This window comes from Crocodylus porosus, unplaced genomic scaffold (genome assembly GCF_001723895.1).
Source record: "Crocodylus porosus isolate Cpor-Errol unplaced genomic scaffold, CroPor_comp1, whole genome shotgun sequence".
NCBI classification, from domain to species: domain Eukaryota; kingdom Metazoa; phylum Chordata; order Crocodylia; family Crocodylidae; genus Crocodylus; species Crocodylus porosus.
Window position 1 is genome coordinate 15,300,758 of NW_017728928.1, and position 22,264 is coordinate 15,323,021.

General features: G+C 49.7%; 1 protein-coding gene across 2 annotated transcripts in view; it reads right to left on the reverse strand.

Annotated features, from left to right (window-relative positions):
• SEPT9 (septin 9) overlaps nucleotides 1-22,264 on the reverse strand; it is a 245,154-nt gene that overhangs the window by 155,312 nt on the left and 67,578 nt on the right. Inside the window, exon 1 of one of the 2 annotated variants that reach the window (XM_019542693.1) lies at nucleotides 21,096-21,839. The exons of the other annotated variant lie outside the window; for it this stretch is intronic. Within the exon in view, the coding sequence (XP_019398238.1) occupies nucleotides 21,096-21,117 (22 nt within the window). The 5' untranslated portion in view covers nucleotides 21,118-21,839. Of the gene's footprint in view, nucleotides 1-21,095; nucleotides 21,840-22,264 lie in introns of those variants that run through there. 2 annotated transcript variants of the gene reach the window in all.

Sequence of the window (22,264 nt, forward strand, 5' to 3'; positions counted from 1 at the left end):
TGCTCTCTCCTACCTTGGGGGTCTTCAAGAGGAGGCTGGAGAGTTATCTGGCTGGGGTGATATGACCCCGGCCCAGGGCAGGGCGTTGGACCTGATGATCTGTTTAGGTCCCTTCTGACCCTAAGCACTATGATATGATACATCTACACTGCAAAACAAAGATGAGACTAGCAGGTACAACATTATTAGTGGTGGCTGAATTTGGCTGCACACAAACAGGATAGTGAAGATGCAGGAGCATGGAGTTTGATACAAGGGTCATGCACCCAGGGTCCCCAGACAGGGACATGTACCCAGCATCCTGGACACACACCCTGGACATATACCCAGGGTCTCTGGACAGTTTGCAGTCTGCTTATTAGCCTTTTGTTGTTACCCAGGCGTGTTTGATGAAGCTTGCACAGGTAGGCTGGCACATGCTACACATGCCTTCTTTCTGCTATATAGACACATCCTCAAATTCAAATGCATTGGCTTTTAACAGCATAGGACTGGCTGGGGCTTCCCAGGCCACCAAACCCAGTCTCCTTGGTTCTCATGCAACCATCTGTTGAAAAGGGTGCACAAGAACCTCTAACTCTGGTCCCTTTTGTAATCACACCTCAAAAGTACTGTCTAAAAAAATCTCTACAAGAACATGTAAAGAGAAGGGCAGACAAAGGCACAACCAATGTGTTGCCATTGCAGTGTCAGGAAATCAGGTTAAAATATGACTAAATGATCCTAGGAGAGGATCCAGCTGCAAAGGAAGGCAAAACCCCTGAATGGTCCTTGCCAATCTGATATATAGAGACATTTCTTCCTGACCCCCAAATCTGGCTATTGTTTTGTCCATGCAGAGGTAAACTAGACCCACCAGATAGAACCAAAATTATTGCCAAGTACTAGGAGTACCTGTGCACCCCAAACTTCTACCTCTAGCTATGGCCAGTGTCTGCTGCCTCAGAGTAAAGCACACCAGACCAGAAGGGAATAATAGATTGATGGGGAAAACATACTCTTTCTGTCCTCTCTTAAATTGCTCCTATTTATTTTTCATGTTTTGCCACTACAGGCAGGTCTCTGAGGTGCTGGCTTTGGATCACAGTATGGGAGCAGATGGTCCTGAGTTATTCAGATCTCTGCTTTAGGGTGCTCCAAAAATCAATTGTGTTCTGCTTAGAAGCACTAGGGTTTCACTGTGGGGTATGTCAAATGGAGCAGCCCCAACAGGAGGGCATGGGTTTTAAATGGAGGCAATGTTTCTGAGCTCCATCCTGTCCAGAACCTTAATGAGGATGTTGACTTGGGTGTCAGCATCTCTATCATACTAGGCCCACAGGCACAGCATAGGACAGCCCCTATTTGCAGTTTAAACTACCATAGATAAAAAGTCAAATAGATAAATAGTCAAAGGGTGGAAGAGGGAGCCAAGAGGTCAAAATAACTCAGCCAGCATCTTCTGGCTGGTTGATGAGAGAGGAATAAAACCTGTTATCTTCTGACTCTCAATCCAGTGCCCTTCTGACCAGAGCATGGTTCTTCTCTGTTCTGAGCTTGACCTTGTGTTGTGTCTGGGAATAATGGAATAATTGTTTTAGATAAAATTAGATACAACCTGAACCTTAACCCACAAAACAAACTCAGCATTGACTGAGGTTTACAAAAATTCAGATAATCTTTTTTGTCCTAAACATTCCCCAATTTTATGTCTCATTTTATGTACTCAGAGTGGTAGAAACTGCCAGGAACAGTGTGCACCTGTGATGAAGCATGTGTGCATCAGCTAGGGTGGCCATCAAGGTACCTCAAGAATAGAGGTCCCCACCACCATCAACGTCACGTACCTCCCAAGGCTGAGGGGGGCACGGCGAGCTCCTGCAGGTGACAGCAGTGACAGTATTGGCAGTGCGGGCATGGCGGCGGCAAGCGGGGAGCTCCCGCAGGCGGCCACACTGGTGGTGGCAGTGGTGGGGGCAGAAATGAAGGGTGCTGAGCAGTGAAAAATAGGCCTCCATAAAGGCCTCCAGTTTCATATCAATAGAGGACAAATAAAACCGGACAAATGGCCACCCTAGTATCAGCTGGGAGCATTGGTACCACCATAGGGAACCCTGCTTGCAGGAGACCTGAGCACAGCTGCATACAGCCATGCCAGGCATGTCATTTGGACTGGGTTCCAATAAGACTGGACTTCCCATTGCTTCTCCTTATGGAGGCTTTGCTAACAACCACTGTCTTGGCAAGGACAGGCTCTAAGCAGAGACTTGCAGTGAGCAAAGGGGAGCAAGCCGGGTGTGGGTGAGTACTTATTAAAGCAAAAGAGCGGCTTGATCCACAGTGCGGTGTGATGGATCCCTGTCAGTGCCTGGGCAGCCAGAAGCTGTGGACTGTGCTTGCAGCCTGCTCGCTGCACACTGCTCGCATCTGACCGTAGGATGTGAGCAACTGCTGTGCTTTTTCCTGCATGCAATCAAACATGCCGGCCTTGGCCAAGAGTGGGGCCTGGGGAGGGCCCTGGGAGCCCAGCCCTGCAGATGCCAGGAGAGCTCTGAAGCTCCAGCTCTGCTAAGACAGGGGAGGAAGTCAAAGGAGCCCCAGGTCTCTGCTAGTGCGGAAACCAAATGCCACATGGAGAAGAAGGGTGGGGCGGGGAGGTGACTGACCAGCTGGGCTCCCCTCTCCCTGCTGAAAGGGCACATGAGCCCCCTCAACCAGAACTTGCAATGTTTGCTTCTCTTTTGAGAAACCTTTGACTGTTTCTCCTTCTAGAGGAGAGGGAGGCCACGGGGAGGTGCTATTTATGGGTCCACTCTGGCGTGGCTCCCAAGCCAGTATATTCAAGAGCTCACAGCTACAGGACACTAGAAAGCTTCCCTTTCCCCTGTTTGTAAACGCAGGCCCAGTGCAGTGGAAATCTGGCCTGTATAGCATTCTCCTGCTAGGATTTCCCTTCCCAGGGCTCAGCCCCTAGACTGTCATGAACAGCCACCTTTAAACACCCCCACTGTGTACTGCTCTGTGCTGGGGGTGGCACCGGTGCCCTGCAGTACCCAAAGCAGGAGCCTGACAAAGGGAGCAGCCGCGCTGGCTGGCCGTGCATGTGGACTCCTCAGGCCCCTCTGCGCAAGCATCTCTCAGCTTTCCGCGGACAGCGAGGATGCCAGTAGCATTAGGGCACTGGCCTCTACCCTGCAAAGCAGATCGCTCGGCTGGAGTTGCCCAATGCCATCCTATTTCCTTTCCGAACTTCTGGTCTCTCCCATCAACAGCAAATGACTACAAGCCCTTTATGGACAGAACAGAGGAAAGTAAAGATAGTCAACTTCTCCATCCATCCCTTTCCCCTCCCCACAGTCGCTCCTTGCTACTGAGAACACATCGCCAAGCTTGATCCAGCAGTGAGATAGGCACCTCTAGGTCCAAGACTGGTTTTATGGCTACATTTATACTGCCACTGGAGGTGCGATGGCAGCACTTGTAGGTGTACCCACACATAACTTGCCCTACGTGGACACTGGTAAATGTGGCTATACATGCTTCACTCGCCCCTACCCTAAAAGAACAGTGCCCAAGAAACTTCCTGGCCTGGCTCTGAGGCCTGGGACTGTGCTCGCTGGTCTGCTGTGGGACTTCAGGCTCGTCCCTTTGACCTCTCTGTTTCCCCCTCGTTCTCTGTCTTGTCCACGTGCGTTGCTATCCATGCGTATTGCTGGCTCTTCAGAGCTGGCACTACGGCAGCATCTAGCACAGTGGACCCTGAGCTCTGCTGGGGCCTCTTGGCAGGACTGTAATCCAAACAGTAACAGAGAGTGGCTGTTTATTGTATTTGCCCCTCCTTTCCACTTATCTAGGGCTCCAGCTGGGAGGACAATTTGCTCCCAGGCTCAAGCCAGGGTTAGTTTCCATTGCTCGTTTTCCCTTCCCCACCCATCAGACGCTTTTCATCCTCTCTTTGAAAAATTACAAATCACAGGTTTCCGCTTTTCAACAAAAGGGACTCCCCCCTACCCCCCACCCCGTCGTGAAAACCACAGATTTTGTCAAAAAGCCATTTTTGCATTGGCAGAACTTTGGACGAACTGGTTTTTGTTTGATCAGCTCTGCTTTTGGACGTTTTTGGATACATGGGGAGAGAGAAGTGGGAGCCATTTGAGGTGCCGAAGGCTTTGCATGTTCTGGGTTTGGCAGCACAGCTGCTTATTGGGTCACCTGCTTTTCCTTCCAGGATATACAACTGACTCAGTACACCTGAGCCCTCTCTAAGCAGGAGCAGTTCTCATGAGACATTTTGGACCTCATTTACTCCAGGCCAGCGGCCTGACAGAGCCAAAAGAAGCCATGAGCAAAGGAAAAGCAAGAGGCAGCCCACGACTGCTAAATGTTTTGGCATATAAGCAGGAGCAAATGACAAAACCACAATGGAAACTACAGGCCGTAAACTGGAGAAGAATACTCTCTGCCCAGGGGAGCTGAAAGACGGCAGAGCCAGGTCTTCCAGACAGCTTCCAAGTCTACAGGAAGTGTGGAGATTGGAGGAGGTATGCAAAGATGAGCTGGCTTACACCTCCTCCCGCACATCCGTTCCTGCTGGTGATACGAGGAGACCTAGATGGTTCCGACTAATGAGGGGAACAGAGATGGAGACTTGCAGCCTGTGAGCTGTATTCGCTTAGATGTAACTTGAGGCAGGAGCTGGCTACTGGCTCTTCAGCAGCCACAGTGAGAGCCCCCCACAGCGAGCTCCTCACACTACAGCTCTAAACACTAGCCTGAGGCAGAGTTGGGAAGGTCAGGAATACATTTCATACCTTGCCCTTCTGTCTGTGCTCACCAAGATGAAGTTGAAATTTGCTCAGGTCTGTGGCAAAATTTGCAATCATTCCCCAGCTCTGCTCTGCCCACTTGGGACCAGCAGCTGCTTTTACCATCAAGTGCCACCCCTGCCGTCAAGAGGGGGTCCTGGCAATATAGAGACTTATAGCAAAACAGGGCTGAAAGGGCCCTCAGGAGCTCATCTAGTCTTATCCCCTGCTCCAGGCAGGAGCATCGTGTCCAAACCATCCCAGACAAGCGTCCATCTAACGTGTTCTTAACAAGTCCAATGGTGAAGATCCACAACCCCTGCTCTGCTGCTTAATCACCTTAACAGTGAGAACGTCCTTCCTAATATCCAACCTAAATTTCCCTTGTTGCAATTTAAGACCACTGCTCCTTGTCCTCCCCCCTGCAGCAATTATCTGGACACTGAGCCTTTCTGTTTCACACTGGCAACACCCCACAAACAACAGTGCTGCCCAGGGATATGCCTTGAAGCAACTGTCCCTGGGAAGAAGGGGCCGTTTCCAGATGGGAAAATTACAGCACACACATTCAGGGAATTAACCAAGGTCACAGCGTGAATCAATGGCAGAGGTGGGAAGAGAAGCCAGACCCCTAGTTTTATAAGGTAACCACTACAACACTCCCTCCCCCTGGAACTTAAACCTAGGCTTGCTGATAAGAAGAATGGGTGAAGGTCCCTTGTAATTTGAGTAGCTTGCAAAAGATAAAATTACAATATTTTTAGACAACTGGAAGCCAACTTCACAAAGGGCAGCAAACGGTGAAGAAAGAGGGGAGATGGCTATAGCCTTGAGGTTCTCAGGGCTGCGTTCACTTATTGAAATTATTGCTATTCCACATGTATGGCTATTACCAACAAATCTGGCTTAATTTATTGAAAAGAACTGTATAAACATGCACACTCCTGTGTGCACACGTCTGGTCTTTTTCATTAGGATCAAGAGAGGAAAAGCCAGGGGCTGACGGCCAGGAGCAGACCTCTCTAACTGTGTGACAAGGCTCACTGCTCGACTACCTTTGGGGATCTCTGCCTCCTGTCAGGTATGGGGACCAGGGAGCAGGGGAAGCAAAAAGCAGTGGAGAAAACATATCCGAGGGCCTGATGTTACCTCACAGCATCTTCCCACAGAACAAACATGATCGTATATCTCTATTTCTGTATCTTAATATGATACATTTCTAATATAATATTATAATATAAAAATTCTCTATCTTAATATGAAAGACAGCGCTGATGCATGTAGTTGCAAACAGTCTCCCCAGGGAGGAGACAAAAATCCCCACCACCTGGGATTTTTAAAGCCAGCTGGACAAAATGCTAGCAATCCTGCGTTGACTCCAGGCAGACAGGCCGGATAAGCTTGAAAGGATTTTCCATCTTTACTTGCAAGGACTCTTTGTTCACCTCTCAGGATCAGGGTTTTGAGGCAACCTGTGAGCTGGGGTAACTGGAGGGGACGTGGCTCCCAGAACTGAACCGAGAAAGAAGGAGACCTAACAATAGATGAGGATCACGTTCTGCTTGGCCGCTTGCTGTGCCAGACGGGAACGCACAGATGGGGGCAGTTGTTAGTTCCTCTCTCCCCGTCTCAGTCTAACTAGACCCCCCCGCTGTAATCCCCACTAATGCTCTGCCTCTCCTGCGTATCTACAAAAATATAATCCTTTGTTTTCGCCTCTACTCGTGTAATCAAAGCCTGTGCCCAGGGGTAGAGGGAGCTTTTAAAGCAATTCAGAGCCTTCCAAGAGCTAACATGGAGCGTCGTGAATAAGCACGGTGCCGTGACACTGAAGAGGTCCTTGGGCATATGATGTCCTTGAGAGCACCATGTGTTTGGCTGGTGGGAGCTTGTGCCCTGCTGTGCCTTCCCTTTATTGTCCTTTCGTTGCTCTCTCCCATTTCCTTCTGCCTGGGCACACAGGCAAGGCTGCATGCACACATCCTCCCTCCTCCGGAAGCTCTCCTGGGCGATGCTGTCTGGAGCAGCCCAAGAGCCATTGCTTTCCCCATGAATTACATGGGAAACACAAAACCACCGCATCAGCAGAGCTGCTGTTTCTGGGGTGGGCCTGGGATGCTATTGCGAAGCTAACACTGCCACCTACTGGCACCAACCCAGCTGAACGCAACAGCCTCAGGATTCTTGTTTTAAATTCTCGCTTGCAATCAGACCGCCGGTTTTAAATTCAAGCATACCCAAAGAACCTTGTCTGTTCTAAAATTCATGCATCTGAAGGGATCTTGCCAGTCGTGATGCCTGCGGCCCATCCATCTGTCTGACTAGCCCACTCGGTTCATCCAGGTCCTAAACCAGCTAGCTCCCAGTCCAGCGCTGCTGCTCCTCCCCCTGCTTCCAGCCTCCCAGCTCCCAGCCATAATGCACGACTGAGAATGGAGAATGAGTCAATGGAAAGGGAAGGTTTTGGTTGGAAGAAGAGGCCAAGGTTGGCGCCCTTAGGAACCAGCACTTCTACCTTTGCCCCTTGGAAACCTGGTTACAAGCTTACAGCTGTTAAAACCCCCATAGAAAATGAGGGAAATCCTTGTCTGCTACTACCAATCTTGTTAGTCCTTTCTGGACTGAAATACCAGCTGACCTGAGGATTTTCCTGTATGCACTACCAGGCACCAGCAGTGATACCCTTTCCCACATAGTTGGGCCTGTTTATATAGGGAGATTTCGTGCCCTTCCCTTTGTAAAGGGGAATCTGGCCTGTGTGGCACTTTCTAAGGCACCCAGGAGTGCAAGACCACCTGGTTAAGATGCCACTTCCTATAGGGAACAGGCTCAATCGGGGGGCTCCCAGCTGGGTGGTACAGACCTGTGTTCTAGCCCCAGCACTGGCACCGATCAGCGTGACGCTCCAGCGAGCCCCTCCACCTCTCGATGCTTGGCTCTTCAAAGGAAAGGGCTATCCCTGGGTATGCGTATATGCAATACACAGCGCTGCACACCCCGGGCACTTCTGCTAGATTCGTGGGGCCCAATCCAAACCAATCTCTGCCCGTGGGAAGTTCAGCTCTGCACTTTGCAGCACCCACCCTTAAGTGACCTTTCTCTGCAACTGCCCATGCTGGAGCAGCCTCATTGAGTCTCCGGGACCTCTAAGCAGAACCAAAGTATGCACCACATGTACTTCTGCAACTGGCAACCCTTTTCTGGTTGCTGCACCCATCAGACAGAGCTCCCCAGCATCCAGCCACAGCAGCACACCTGTCCCCAGCTCCTTCCCTTTTCCTGGGGCTACTTCCTTTCTCTCTGCCACAGCCCATGGAAACACAACAGGATGTCCCTAGTGTATGTTGAACAGTGAGCACTAACTTTTCTTCAGCCTGAGGTCTGGCTGACAAGGGAGAGGGCAGGGAGTTGATTCCCATGGGATGCTCATACAGGAACCTCCAGACTGCAATCCTTCCGTCCCCAGGAACAAGCTGTTTTGCTCTTTGGTTTATTCTTCATTCCATAGACACCAGACAGAAATGTGGCTTTGACAGATATGCTACCGCAGCTGTTCCCCAGCTTCTGGCCAGAGGCAACCCAACATGATTAAATAGCCATAGCTTGTGAAATTGGGCCCCCATGGCCTACTCTTTGAGACAGTTCCTTTCCTGAAACCATTTTCAAACACTCTCTTCCACCTTCCCCCACAGCTTCTCCTTACCTGCCTTTCCCTTAAACACTTATTTTTATGGATCTAGAGTGCAAGGGCTGTGCTGGGAGCTGTACACGTATGTAACAAGGACAATCTCTCCCCGAAAGAATTTAGGGCAGTATTTACACTAGCCTCTACTCTGACCTTTACGTATATGTTTATATGGAAGAGCCTCCAAGGGAAGGACCCTTCCTGGGTTAAGCTCTTGAAAACACAGATGACTCCCAAACGATGACTTGTGTTGCTCTCAAGCCAAAGGCCAGCCTGAGCCTAACAGTCAATTGGGCTAGCGTGGTTGTGACCCACCAGTTTCTATAGTGAAGAGCTCACGAAGGAGTGCTGTGGCTTGTATCACTCATGGCTACTCTTGACTTCCCAGCCTGAATGGTCTGGTATCTAGTTCCAGCTGAGTTGACTAGGAGCAGTGATCAGCACAAGTCTAGAGTAAGGCTTGAATTTATGTCCTGGGAGTCGCAACAAGGCACAATATTGACTCTGCCACAGCACCCAGCAGTGTATTTACAGAGTGCTCTTTGCTTCCTCCATCCACAGCAGGAGACGCAGGAACAGACCCCAATGGTCCCAAGTCCCCATCCAGCTCATTAGTCGCTCGAAGGCACTATCTGACCTGCCTGAAGGTGGAGCCATTCTGTGCAGGAGCTGCGTGATGCTGCTGCTCCTGTCAGACTGGGAATAAAGTAGGAAATGGGCCCTAGTGACAGTATCCACATCTGGGTTTGGAATGAGGCTTGTCCGGAGTCTGGGGCTGCAGACTTGGCCAGGCTCTGCACAGAAAAGAAGCATCCTTGTTTGAGAGCTAGCTAGTTTCCTTGTCAGTCTCCAAGAGTAATCACCTGGCTGAGAAGTCACTTTTAACCCTTTCAGTTGTGCTCCTCAGACCCACCTGAACATGCATATGCACACACATGCATATGCAGGCACACACCTACACTCTTGCCCATAACAAGGGCTTTAGCAAGTTTCCATTGCTCCAGCACATCCTGAAGGCTCAAGAGGCCCCTGCTGCATTATCTGGGAGGTTCAGCAGCTCCGTGAATCATTCTTTGTCACGTACATCAGTCAGGCCATCTGCTCTTCCCCACCGCAAGGAATAAGCAGCTCAGACAAAGACCAGTACCTACCGAGCACATGCCCCTGGGCCCTCCCGCTTCCCACATGAGAGACTCAGCCTCCTGTTAGCAGGAATTTTTATGCATCCCTAAACCACTGTTCCACTGTCATGACTAAGGGCCTGAAACATGCAGCCTTGGAAAAGCCCTGAAAAGAAAAGCATCTGAAACTAATAAAAACTAATGGTTCTTCTCTCTCCAGAAAACAAGACAGCGAGCATTTGTTGCAGCTGAACAGTGCCAGAGAGCAGATGATGGGCAGCCAGAAATCAGGGCTGCCTTTGGCTCTGTAAACCATCCCAGAGGATCCTCCATGGGGAGGGAGAACAGAGCACCTGGACAGGCAGTTGTGGTGAAGGCCCCTCCAGGGAGAAAGGGTGGTATATGAATTGAACTGGACCAGTTTCAGCAGGCTTGGTTGTTGAGTGCTCAATCTGAGCCCCTTGGGCTTGAGTTTTTCAGATGCCAGTGGGACTTGCAGGTACTTACAGTAGGAAGCCCAAGGTGGCTCTAGTGAAGCACCCAGAAACCAGAGGCCATTATGGTTCCTTTGGGCCAAAATCTCCTACAGGAGATACCTACAGCAGTTATGCCTGTTTCTGCAGCCTTTCATTGCTCACTATGTCCTACCTGCTGCAGAGGAGGAGACTCTGGGAAAGAGGGCTCCCTGGGAACTTGTACCAACTCTTGTCTCTTCAGTGAGGATGGCTGAATTGGAGAAAGAGGCACCTCTGGAGTCTAGTATGGACAGGGGTGACTACAGCAATTCATGCTGGGCACAGGATCATTGCACAACCTGACTGAGCTCTTGTTGCCCCCAGCATGTAGTAACGGACTGCAGCAGCTCAGCCACATGCTATGTGGGATGTATTTTAATTATCAGAGAACCAAGGACAAGTTTTTCTGTGCCATCTCAAGGAATGGACTTCCTGTGAGTCCATGGTTATGACCTGCAACCTCTGGAGTCTACCTGAGGCCAGTGGCAGGATTAGACCCCATACAGATGTTTCTTCCTGTAAACACCATGAAATTAGGCAGGTCTGAGGAAAAAATTATATTTATTAGGCCCAAATAAATTACTACTGGACCTGCAGTTTGCCCCACAAGGCACATTTTAGCCTGTGGAACCTGGTGGTGATGCAATCATTTCATTAATAAAGATGTTACCATTATGTAACACAGTTTTGCAAAAGTGCCACAGATGGTTTTATCAGTCCAGCCGCAAAATCTGCTTACCAACTACCAATGTCATGGTGATTATGCAAAAGCTAACGATATTTTGCTTACCTGTCAAATTGCATCTGGTCTTCCCAGCCAAGGAGAAGTTGACATCTGCAAGACCCTAATATGCCTTTGCCATGTTAATGACCACAACATGCTTTACAAACTTTATTTACTGGGTTACTTCACCTGCTGCTCAAATGGCAAGCCACACCTGGGGCAGAAAATGGCAAGCATTTACCATAGATTCAGCACTTGGGACCACTGGTTTATTAGGACTTCATAACCCTGAGGGGAACCCGCCCCCCCCCCAGGATACCACCAGGCAAATAAATAATAGCAGCGCTCTGTGGTTTCATAGTTTCATAGTTGTTGGGGTCAGAAGGGACCTCCATAGGTCATCGAGTATGACCCCCTGTCCTGGGCAGGAAAGAGCGCTGGGGTCAGATGACTCCAGCCAGGTGCTTGTCCAGCCTCCTCTTAAAGGCCCCCAGGGTAGGGGGGAGCACCACCTCCCTTGGAAGCCCATTCCAGATTCTGGCGACCCTTACTGTAAAGAAGTTCTTCCTGATGTCCAACCTAAATCTACTCTCCATCAGTTTGTGGCTGTTGTTCCTGGTTATTCCAAGGGGTGCCCTGGTAAAGAGAGCATCTCCTATTCCTATCTGCCCCGCACCACACCCGCCCCCCACTCCCCGATGCGATGAATTTGTAAACAGCCACAAGATCCCCTCTTAGCCTTCTCTTCCAGGTCCCTCAGTCTCTCCTCGTAGGGCCTTACCTGCAGGCCCCTAAACATACAAGTGGCTTCCTCTGGACCTTCTCAAGGTTATCCACATCCCTCTTGAACTGTGATGCCCAGAACTGGATGCAGTACTCCAATTGCAGCCTGACCAGCGCCGCATGGAGGGGAAGTATCACCTGCCTGGACCTGTTTATGATGCACCTGCTAATGCATGATAGGGTATGGTTAGCTTTACTGATTACTTCGTCACATTGATGACTCATGTTCATCTTGGAGTCAGCTAATGACTCCGAAATCCCTTTCTGCTGCTGTGCTGCTGAGAAGGTCATCCCCCAGCCTACAGGTGTGTTGGTGATTCCTTTTCCCTAGATGCAGCACTTTGCACTTGTCTTTGTTGAACTGCTTCCTATTCTTTTCTGCCCACTTTTATGACCTGTCCAGGTCCACCTGGATTCAATCCCTTCCCACTAGTGTGTTTATTTTACCCCATAATTTCGTGTCATCCGCGAATTTGGCCAGAGTGCTCTCCACGCCCTCATCCAAGTCACTGATGAAGACATTGAATAGCAAGGACCAAGCCTTGGGGGACCCCACTGCCTACATCTTTCCAGGTCAGTACCAACCCATCCACCACCACTCCCTGAGTGCGACCCTTAAACCAATTTGCCATCCATCTGACCATGTTATCATCTATGTCACAGCCACTCAGTTTGTTTATGAGAATAAGATGAGATACCGTATGGAAGGCCTTCTTAAAATCCAAGTAGATGACATCTACCTCTATTCCTGCATCTAAGCATTTTGTGACCTGTTCATAAAAAGAAACAAGGTTAGTCAGGCAGGATCTACCTGCTATGAACCCATGCTGGGTGGCCTTCAGCTTCATTTTTCCAACTGGCCTTCCACAAATGTGATCCTTAATAATTTTTTCAAAGGTTTTCCCAAGGAGAGAGGTGAGACTAACTGGCCTATAATTAGCCGGATCCTCCTTCCTCCCCTTCTTGAAAATAGGGACCACACAGGGCCTTTTCCAGTCCTCTGGCACCTGACCTGAGCACCAGGAGTGCTCAAACAGCCATGCCAGTGGCTTTGCTATGACACTGGCCACTTCCTTCAACACCCTTGAATGAAGATCACCCAGGCTTGCTGACTTAAACAAATCCAGCTCCTCTAAGTGTCCCTTTACTAGGTCTGTGCTGACGGTTGGTGGGCGGGTGTTCCTCCTGTGCCTATCTATTATGCAACTGGGAGATTTGTCTTGATCCATGTTCAGGAATACAGAGGCAAAAAACTCATTGAAGAGTTCAGCCTGGTTCAAGAGAGTAGGAGAAAGGGAAGGCAAAACCCCAGTCATACTGCAACGGAAATTCATTATGGGGTGGGTACTTGGCCAAGATACCCTGCCACTGCAAGCAAAGGTCTTGGGTAATCCAGCAGGGGTTAGGCCTCTGTCATAAAACACGCCTGCAGGCATCACACTGAAGGCCCAAGCTCAGCCTGAGTGTGAAGGGGAGTGTGCCGCCTATACTGGGTCACTAATTTCTTCTCCAGCACCTGAGCTTCTCTAGGTGACCACCCAGCCACACACAGTCTGTCTTGAGCATCTCTAGCTAATTGCTCAGCCATCTGAATCCACCACATATTGCTGTATCTGAGCATCTTGCATCCTTCCATGCATTTATCCTCACAATACTTAGTCAAACCACACAGATTACCCTGTAATCTCCAGGGTACAGGTAGGGTACTGAAGCACACAGAAACTAAAGTCCAGATCCTCAAAGATATTTAGGTACCAAACTCCCACTAAAATCCATGGGTGTTAGGTAACTCTGAGGCTATGTGACTGGCCCAAATAATCCGTGGCAGGGAAAGGAATTAAATCTTGGTTTCCCAAATCTCAGGCAACCTGTCTATGCACTGGACCATTCCTCCTCTAAATATCATATCAGAGAAGGTCTGGCTGCCAGATGTTCCCTTCTATGCAGAATACACAGCACAGTATTAGGAGTTGTGGCATGAGGTGCTGACGCTCCCTTAAATTTATTAAGTTAGCCAAAGCTGCAAACATTGCATGCAGAGGCCAATAGGACACACACATATCAAGCTTCTGGGACTGTTAAGGCTGCAGAAGACATGTGTTGACCCAGACATACTTCCCCAACTATGTACTTGCTCCAGCTCAGCACTGTGGTATGCTGGACCTTTGAAACAGTTTGGCTTGCATGAAAATGTCTTCCCTTCACCCCTATCTGACTCTCTCGGGCTTCAGGAAATCTACTGAAGCACTGAAGAGGATGGGGTACCATGGGCAGTGACACAGCTCATACACCAGAGCTGTTCAGGTTGCACTGAGCAAGTGCCACAAGGGTCACTCCTGTGACAAGGGGAGGGCTGAGCTGTGTGCAAGACAGGAGTTTGTACAAAGGAGATCGAGCAACAACCCAACCAGATATAAGAGCTGCCACCATGAGATGGATGTGCCCTTCAAGCATGGGGAGAGAAACACTCGCTAGCTCCTCTCGTGGATGCCTGACCAGCCACAAATGCCCAAGTGAGAGCATACTGGAAAGCATGCGAGGTGTGAAGAACAGAGACCATAAACAGAGAGCGACTCTATAGTCTTGTGGACTCCCAGCTACACCCCAGGAAAAGTCAGAACAGACCAGCTCACTTTTCTTGGTCACAGCCTACATTAGCCACTGGTCCCAGAAACTCATGCATCCGGGAGGCTGTCAGACTAGAACCACCACAAGGACACTGAAGACTCATTCTACAACATCCAGCACGTCATGCTTAGATAATGGGCCACAAGGCACTGCAGCACAAAGCAAGCGATTCAGCACCGAATGGCAATCTGGGCACGATGGAATCTACAAAGCCCTGGGCAGGCAGAGTCAGCCATGAAGACGGCCAAGAGCGTGATGACAAAGGCAGATAACAGTCCAGTCCAGACTCTACTTCACCGAAGGAATGCTGCAGCTCAATAGAACAAAGGCAAACGGGCTCTGGAGGGGAACAGATGCTGCCATGAACGGCTCAGCGGGTAGGAAAATGCCAACTTCCATATGCAGGCTTTTAAAGTCCAAAAGGAATCTGATTCTCCTCTCTCATAGCTATTAGTCAGGAACAACTCCATAGACATCACTGGAGTTAGCCAGGGGAAGAGCCTGCTAGAGGGAATTCAGAATCAGACCTTCTTGCATTCAGAGTGATACAAGTTTTAAAAACCCTCCTTACAAGGGCAGAAGGACATGGTGGCACTTGCCAATCACTCCCCTGCCCCTAGGGGCACTGCCCCAATCATTCTCCTAAATGTTGAGGTTCATTTGGGGTTGGCACTGCCTGTCTGGAGCTGACTGGCACTAAAGACCATCTGTCCTGTGCACTCAGTCATTATAGACACCTGACTACAGAGATCTCTGCTAGCACATGCTGTCTGTGCTGCCTCTGGCAGTCCTACTTCATCAACTATTTATAAATGAGACCATTTAAAAAGTTATTGGCAGAGGTGTTACTAATGGTTAGTCATCTGTTCATGAGTTCAGCAGGCTGCTTTTAGACATATTTTAGCAATGCACTTACGAACCATATGTAACACATGACACCTTTTGTCAACCACGTTATAAGGGCCAATTAATCATTTATTAACTCTCTACAAATCATTTTTAAAATCATGATCAATAATTCATCTCCGACCTGGTATCCTCCATACAGACTGCACCTGTTCCCCACCACACCCCAAACCTCTCAATACATGTAAACCCACAGTCATCTCATCAGCTTCTAACCAAGTTTGCTAATAAAACCTAGCTTGGCCCTTTATAACTGGAGTGTTAGGATAAGTGAAGGAAGGGGAAGCAATTTCACCATTAGAAACCAACCAGCTGCCAAGCAGTCTGTCCTGACCATTAGAAAAGACAGGAAGGAGTATAAATAAATCATGGTTCAAGAACACCCCTTCGGTGTAGCTATTCATTCAGGCCTTTCCAGAACACAAAAGAAGATAGCTCTGATGACAACAAATTTAAACAAGCCTGTGCTTTCTAACACTGTGTTCTCTTGCGAGACTCAGTGTCAGGTGACACTAGTGAGTCAGATAGCTTCGATTAAAATGGACTACAGAGTTATAGTGTAAAAAATGAGCATTTATGTGAAAATAAATGTCTCCACACTGTGTTCATCTGCTCTTGCACTGCATTATTCAGTTGCAAAATACTGTGCCCCTGTATGGGTTCATTCATCCCACAGCAAATTAGTGGACACCCAACTACATGCTACAATGCATTTTGTGTCAGGCACATTGCACCCCACTCCGCTCCCATAGTTAGCAGTACTTGGTAATATTGCTCCCCGTCATCTCTGCCACACAAATGTTGAAGCAAACTTACTAGCCAGACTCCAGGATAATCTTACACTGACAGTGCACTGGGACATATTCCACCCACCATTAGCTTCCTTGCCCCTCAAGACACCCAGTATGGTTTACCTTCCAAATCCCTTCGACTTTTCCTTACTTAGTGGCACGAAGAATGGTCAGCACAAGCACCAATCAATCACTAGTTCATCTCTGACCCTACAGTTAGTCAACTAGGATTTAACTAGGCACGCTGTTATTGGGCACTTCTCAACCACTTTTGAACTAGACAGAGTCACCGTGCCTCAAACCTATACCAATGGGGCCTTCGCAATGACAACAAATGCTCTTGTGGACAAATTCAAACCATGTCCCACATTGTTGACTTATGTCCATTTACAACGCAGAAGCAATATGCTGAAACCACATATGCTAAATAAAGTAAATATATCAGAATAGTATCAAAAGCAATTATCAGGATTAGGTGCCCAGGATAGATGCAGACAGAGGCATTTTCCACCCTGGAGGTCAATGCAGGACCTGGAGCTCTCTCAAGGGCCAGGTCTAAAATTATGGAACAAACCCTTCCAGGAATAAGGACCAAACCTTCTGCTCCACATGGAAGATGTTTACCTATGATCTGTCTTCTCTGCCATAAGCGCATAGTAATATATGTGCACAGAATAATAATAACTACACGCGACTGTACATTACTCCCATCAAGGAGGGAGCAGACATGTGGCAGATATCAGCCTGGGATGAAGACCTTTATAGAATAGGAGAAGAAAAGAAAGTTTTAAAGGAACAACATTTAAATCATAGAAGTAGGGTCGGAAAGGACCTTGTAGATCTTCAAGTCTGACCCCCCACCTGGGCGGGAGAAAAGACTGGACTCAAATGAGTCCAGCCAGGTAGGCATCCAGCCTCTTCTTAAAGACCCCCAGGGTAGGAGCCAGCACCACTTCCCTTGGAAGTTGGTTCCAGATCCTAGCTGCCCTAACTGTGAAGTAGTTCTTGCGGACGTCTAGTCTAAATCTACTCTCTAATAACTTGTGTCCATTGTTCCTTGTCATGCCAGGGGGTGCTAGGGGAAACAGTGTCTCCCCTAAACCCTTCTTGTCCCCCCTAGTGAGTTTATAGACAGTCACCAGGTCCCCCCTCGGCCTTCTCTTGTGAAGGCTGAACAGGTTTAGGTCCTGCAGTCTTTCAATGCAGGGTCTGCCCTGTAGTCCCTGGATCATGCGGGTGGCCCTCCTCTGTGCCCTCTCAATGTTGTCGACATCCCTCCTGAAATGGGGCGCACAGAACTGGACGCAGTACTCCAGCTGTGGCCTGACCAGCGTCGCACAGAGGGGGAGGATCACCTCCCTGGCTCTACTTGAGATGCATCTGTGGATGCATGACAAGGTCTGGTTAGCCCTGCCAACCATGACCTCGCATTGTCGGCCCATGTTAATGGAGCTCTCTGAACTTGCATTAGCCATAATATAGGGTAGAGGCTCAACTCGCATTCATGCTAGGGCCCTTTGCAGGGCTCGGGTAACAGCTGAGTCAGATGAGCTATTCATGCCCACCCCATGATGGCCCAACCCAGTGGTGCAACATGAATTAAAACCACATTCATGGCCAGAGCACTGACTGGGAAATGTCACTGCCCTCCCCCTCCTCATCCTCTCCCTCACTCTGTGTTGCTGTGCTGCTCTGAGTCAGGTTTTGCTTAATCACTGGGCTTTCTCCTCCTGCAAGCACTGCAGAACCACTGGCACTACGTGCAGGAGGCAAATGCTTCAGACTTAGACACCAGCAGCTGAACTGTCAGCTCCTGTCACATCTGGAGCAGGAACAGCCAAATCACAAGGCCTTGACTCAGGCAGGAGCCAACCAGCTTCCATGGGTAAGGGCCAAATGGAAAGCGGTGGGCTGGATTCTCCTCCCAAGTATTCCAGCATGCATCCGTAAGAGCAGTGGAGTGAGGCTGGTGTGTGCAAGAACAGAGTCAGAGCCCAAGTAAGGTTCTAGCCCGTGGGACACATGTGGCTGTCGGGTGCCTGGTGCCACTGGCTTTGCCAATGGTTGGTGGGACCTTGTAGACCCAGCAGCTTTGCCCAGGAACCAATGCTAGAGGAGAAACCTGAGAGACTGACAATGATGTCGAAGATGTCGTCTGACCAGTCAGCTTGCTGCTCACTTCACAGGATTTTCCTACATCCTGTCTGTCTAAGCTTACCTTTAACCCCTTCTCCACCATTGCTGTAAAGCATCTTACCCAGCACATTCTTGCTTCCTCTCCAAACACAAGGACATTGTTTATTGTTAACCATTCTTTGCCTTATTGTGTTTCAGCTCGCAAACAGGCCCACGTCCCTGCCTGCATTTCCTTCAGGAAAGCCCTGTTTCACCAACAGCGTGAAGTGGGTCCATGCCCTTCAGAGAGAACTTTTTTAAATGCAGAAGCGAGAACAAAACCTGGAACTTTCTGCTCCGCTGAGACGCTCCCAAGCCTAAGCCGTAAGTGCAAAAAAGGGGCCAGTTGTGTCCCATATTAATGCCCTCCCTCCCCCACTCCATCGCAGCTCCCTCATTTGGTGCACATCAACTGCCACACCTACTTGTCATTGGGATTTAAACTTTCATGGGGCTCTCATGCCTGGCTTCCCACCCAGCAGTTGTACAACTCAGCTATCAAGGCCCCTGGCATCCACACAGACCCATCAAATTCCAGCAGGGTCATTGGCACACACAAGCTAAGTCACTAGCAGACACAACCATTTGCATACCTTGCTAGTGACAGTTGAGGTTCACCAGAGCTACACGAATACACCTCTACTGGCGTCTTTCCTTCCCTTAGCTCCACAGCACAGGCTAGTCTCGATATTGGGCATCTCGGACCAGAGAGGGTAGGAGATGTCCAACACAAAGCTGGCCAGCACTGTGCTATATTCAGCAGCTGCATTTGTGTTGTGTCAGGTAGTTCCCAAGGTGAGCAGGGCCTCTTGGGAGCTGAGCTCTGAGGCTGCTCTTGAAGGTAGTGAATGCCTCATATTGTGTGACTAGGGACAAAGGCTGGAGTTCAGTTTCTTGCCAGCATTGCTGTTTCTCCAGCTCCTATTGCAACTCCCCCTCCCCCCAGTCCTGCCTTGCTCTAAGAGGGCGAATATCAGGAATGCAAGAGCCATTTATCCCGGGTCCAGATTACCAGGGATTTACTGGCTTCGTTCTACAGAGCTTCCTCGCCCCACTCAGCTGCTTTCTGTTGCCCCCAGGAGAGGCTGGCCGGACAGTGGCCCAGGCCTGGTATTCTGACACACAGAAACTGTCCTTTGAGTCATGAGCGGCATCCAGGATGCTTTGAAATGGAGCAGGAGTAAAAGCAAGAGTGTGAGCGAGCGTGTGTGCGTCCATCGTCCTCACTTTCGGCAGTGGGGAATGCTAGCAGGTCCCACTGGCATTAGTGGCAGATACCCTACGACTCCCAGGCTGTGCCCCTCCTAGATGGATCTGTCTCAGCTGGCTTGGGCTCTTGTCTATCCCCAGTCTTCAGATGCCAACCAAGCACTGTTACGTAGTCAGATGGAGTGAGGAGAAGCTTCTGAAAAGATATTTAACTTCCTCATGTCCAAGAGAGCGACAGATGCTGAAAGCTGCCCAATGCCCTCTGCTCCTAGTTTATACAGCACCTTCTGGTATGATGGGGGTCTGCCCAGCCCCCAGATGTGTTGGACAAGGCTAGGCTAGCCACCCTGTTGGATTATGTGGCCCACATTAACCTAGGAACAGAAGCAGCATCCCCTGACCACTGCTTCCCTCCACCCTGGCTCAAACACTTCCTCCCAGTCTGTGGTTTCCTCTCCAAAGCTGGTGCCCAGCAGCCCTAGTCGGGAACGCCCCAGAGACTGGGCTGCTTGCCTTGCCCCTCCCAGCCACTGCCTCACCCATGCCAACTCAGAGAGGACAGAAGAACGTGCAGGCTCCCGAGCCGGTAAGAGGGGTCCTGCTCAGCACCGCAGCCCACCCCTCTGCTGTCCAGCATGAAGCAGAGCCAGGAAGAGCAGAGAACCACCACCCGGGCTAGACCAGGCGGGGCTGCCCATGCCATTGCCTGTGGCAGCTCACTGGGCACCTGGCCCTCCAAATGCACTTGAACTCCTCTGTTCGAGTCCTCTCTCCTGGCGCCTCCGTGCTCCCGAGGGACTTAGCCCTGTTCTTAGTCTGGCTCCAGCAGTGACTGGATGCTGAGGACACAGCCAAGTTACAGGCCCTGCAAACAGAGCAAGTGCTATTCACTGAGAGATGCTGCCGCTGTACATCGTGCATGCACCCAGCAGCAGTTCGGGGATTGTTTTAGGCAAGCACCAGTAACTGGGATTGGCCAGAAAGTACAGGAACTAAACAGTTATTCATTCCACCTCTTCACCCCGTCGGCTCTCCCACTCCCCCAGCAGATACAGTGTGCCAACCAGACAAAGCACAACCGAGTTAACTTCATGAAATCAGCCCCTTTTCCAGGGTTATGTAACCAGCACAAGCTCTTGAGGGGGAAATGCCTGTGTAGCCATGAGGCCCCATCCTGGAGTCTCCTGAAGTGCAACCGATTCTCTGCTTAGCGATTACAGGCATTATTGGAGGGCAAGAGAGGGGAAGATATGGTCTTTAGCACAAGCCTTGGCAGGCAGAGAGAGCTCTCAAACCACAATACGCAGCCAGGCAAATGAAGGAGCCGACCTCTGCAATATAAATGCAACCTCATGCCAAGAGCCAGGAGATTTTTCCTCTCTCTCCCTCTCTCCCCGACTGCGAGCGCTGAGCTAACAGCCTCAGCATTCATCCCCCCTCATTCGGTGCGGGAAATGGGAAGAGCGAGAAAGACAAATGAAATCCAGACCCAGAAAAAGGCTTCTTTCTCCCACACCCCCCCGTGCTCCTGTTGGAAGCTCTGTCTCCCTCACGGACTGAGGGGGAGGAAAAAAACAAAGGGAAAAAATGAGGAAAATGATAAAAGAGGGTAACAGCAAACAAATCATAATAATAATAACAACACTGAAAGGGCTCCTGGAAATCCAACCAGAGCTTGGCTGCGTCTTTCCTTAATCTGCAGAAGCTACAGGGTGAGCGAGGGGCAGGCAGAAGAGAGGGAAACTACAGCATATAAAAAGGATCAGTAGCCTACCTGAAATCCGGTCCCTCTCCATTACTACAGGATATATTTAGCATCCGCGTGTCACGGCCGTCCCTTTTTTCGGTGGTGTCCCCTTCTTTCACCCACTCTCCCTCCCTCCTCTCCTTGCCTCCTCCTCCTCCTCTTCCAAAAAAAGCTCTTTGTCTCGTCTAATTTCTTCAATCTGTTGCAATCATGAATGCATCCAAATTACCACATTTCCATGTGCGGATCATATGTTTGTGCTCCAAACTGAAGTCGCTTTGTCTCTTTGAAATGAAAAGAAAGGGCAAGAGAGAGAGAAAGAGGAAAGAAGAAACAAGGGGTGCATGACCTGAAAATTCAACAACTCCCCAAAATACTCCGTCACGCGCAGATGACCGCAAAGCCCAAGTTCTCTGTCAGACAGTCTTAAAGGTACAGCATGACAATCTTCAGGAGAATGTGCCCGTCTCCGCAGCTCTCTCTTAATATCCACCAGAAGATGCTTTAGAGAGCTTGGCTCCTTGGAAAACCCGAGTGAACAACTCACGCAGCTTCTCAAATCTCTCCCTGCTTCCCCAGTCTTATTTTGCTGCTATTTCCTCTATCCCCTCCTCCTTCCTTGGCTACAGCATTTTAAAGAGCTAAGATCCTGCTTCTTCCCTCACTCAGCCAGGTCTGAAGTTTCGATTCATGCATAAACTATTCCGCTGATGAAGGCTGACTTAATTCCCAAGCAGAGCATCACGGGCTGTCTGCTACCAGGAAGGACCCGATGGCCGCACATGATCACTGTCTCACTGGAGTCCTGCTGGAGAGGTTTACTACTGAATCTTGGCAACGAGTCCCTGCTTTGCCTTCACATGAATGCCTGGCTGCTGTGCCCTCCCTCGTTACACAAGTGATAAGAGAAAGGATTTCTGCAGCCAGCTCAAAACTGATAGTGAAAGCTCTCCTTCAAGCACTCCCGGCCACGGCAGGATTCAGTGGCTCCCCTGTCATCCCACAATGAAGTGGAGGCAGGCGTTTTTAAAGCACCTTTCATTTACTGGGCGGTGACATGATATGTGCTGGCAGTACACTGTGCGTACAGAGTAAATGGAGCTGCCATTATGAGCTCCTGTGCAAGGCTGGACACTGGAGCCTCTTCCCTGGACAGTGGGATGTGGGGAGTGTTGGCACGGACGCTAGAGCTACAG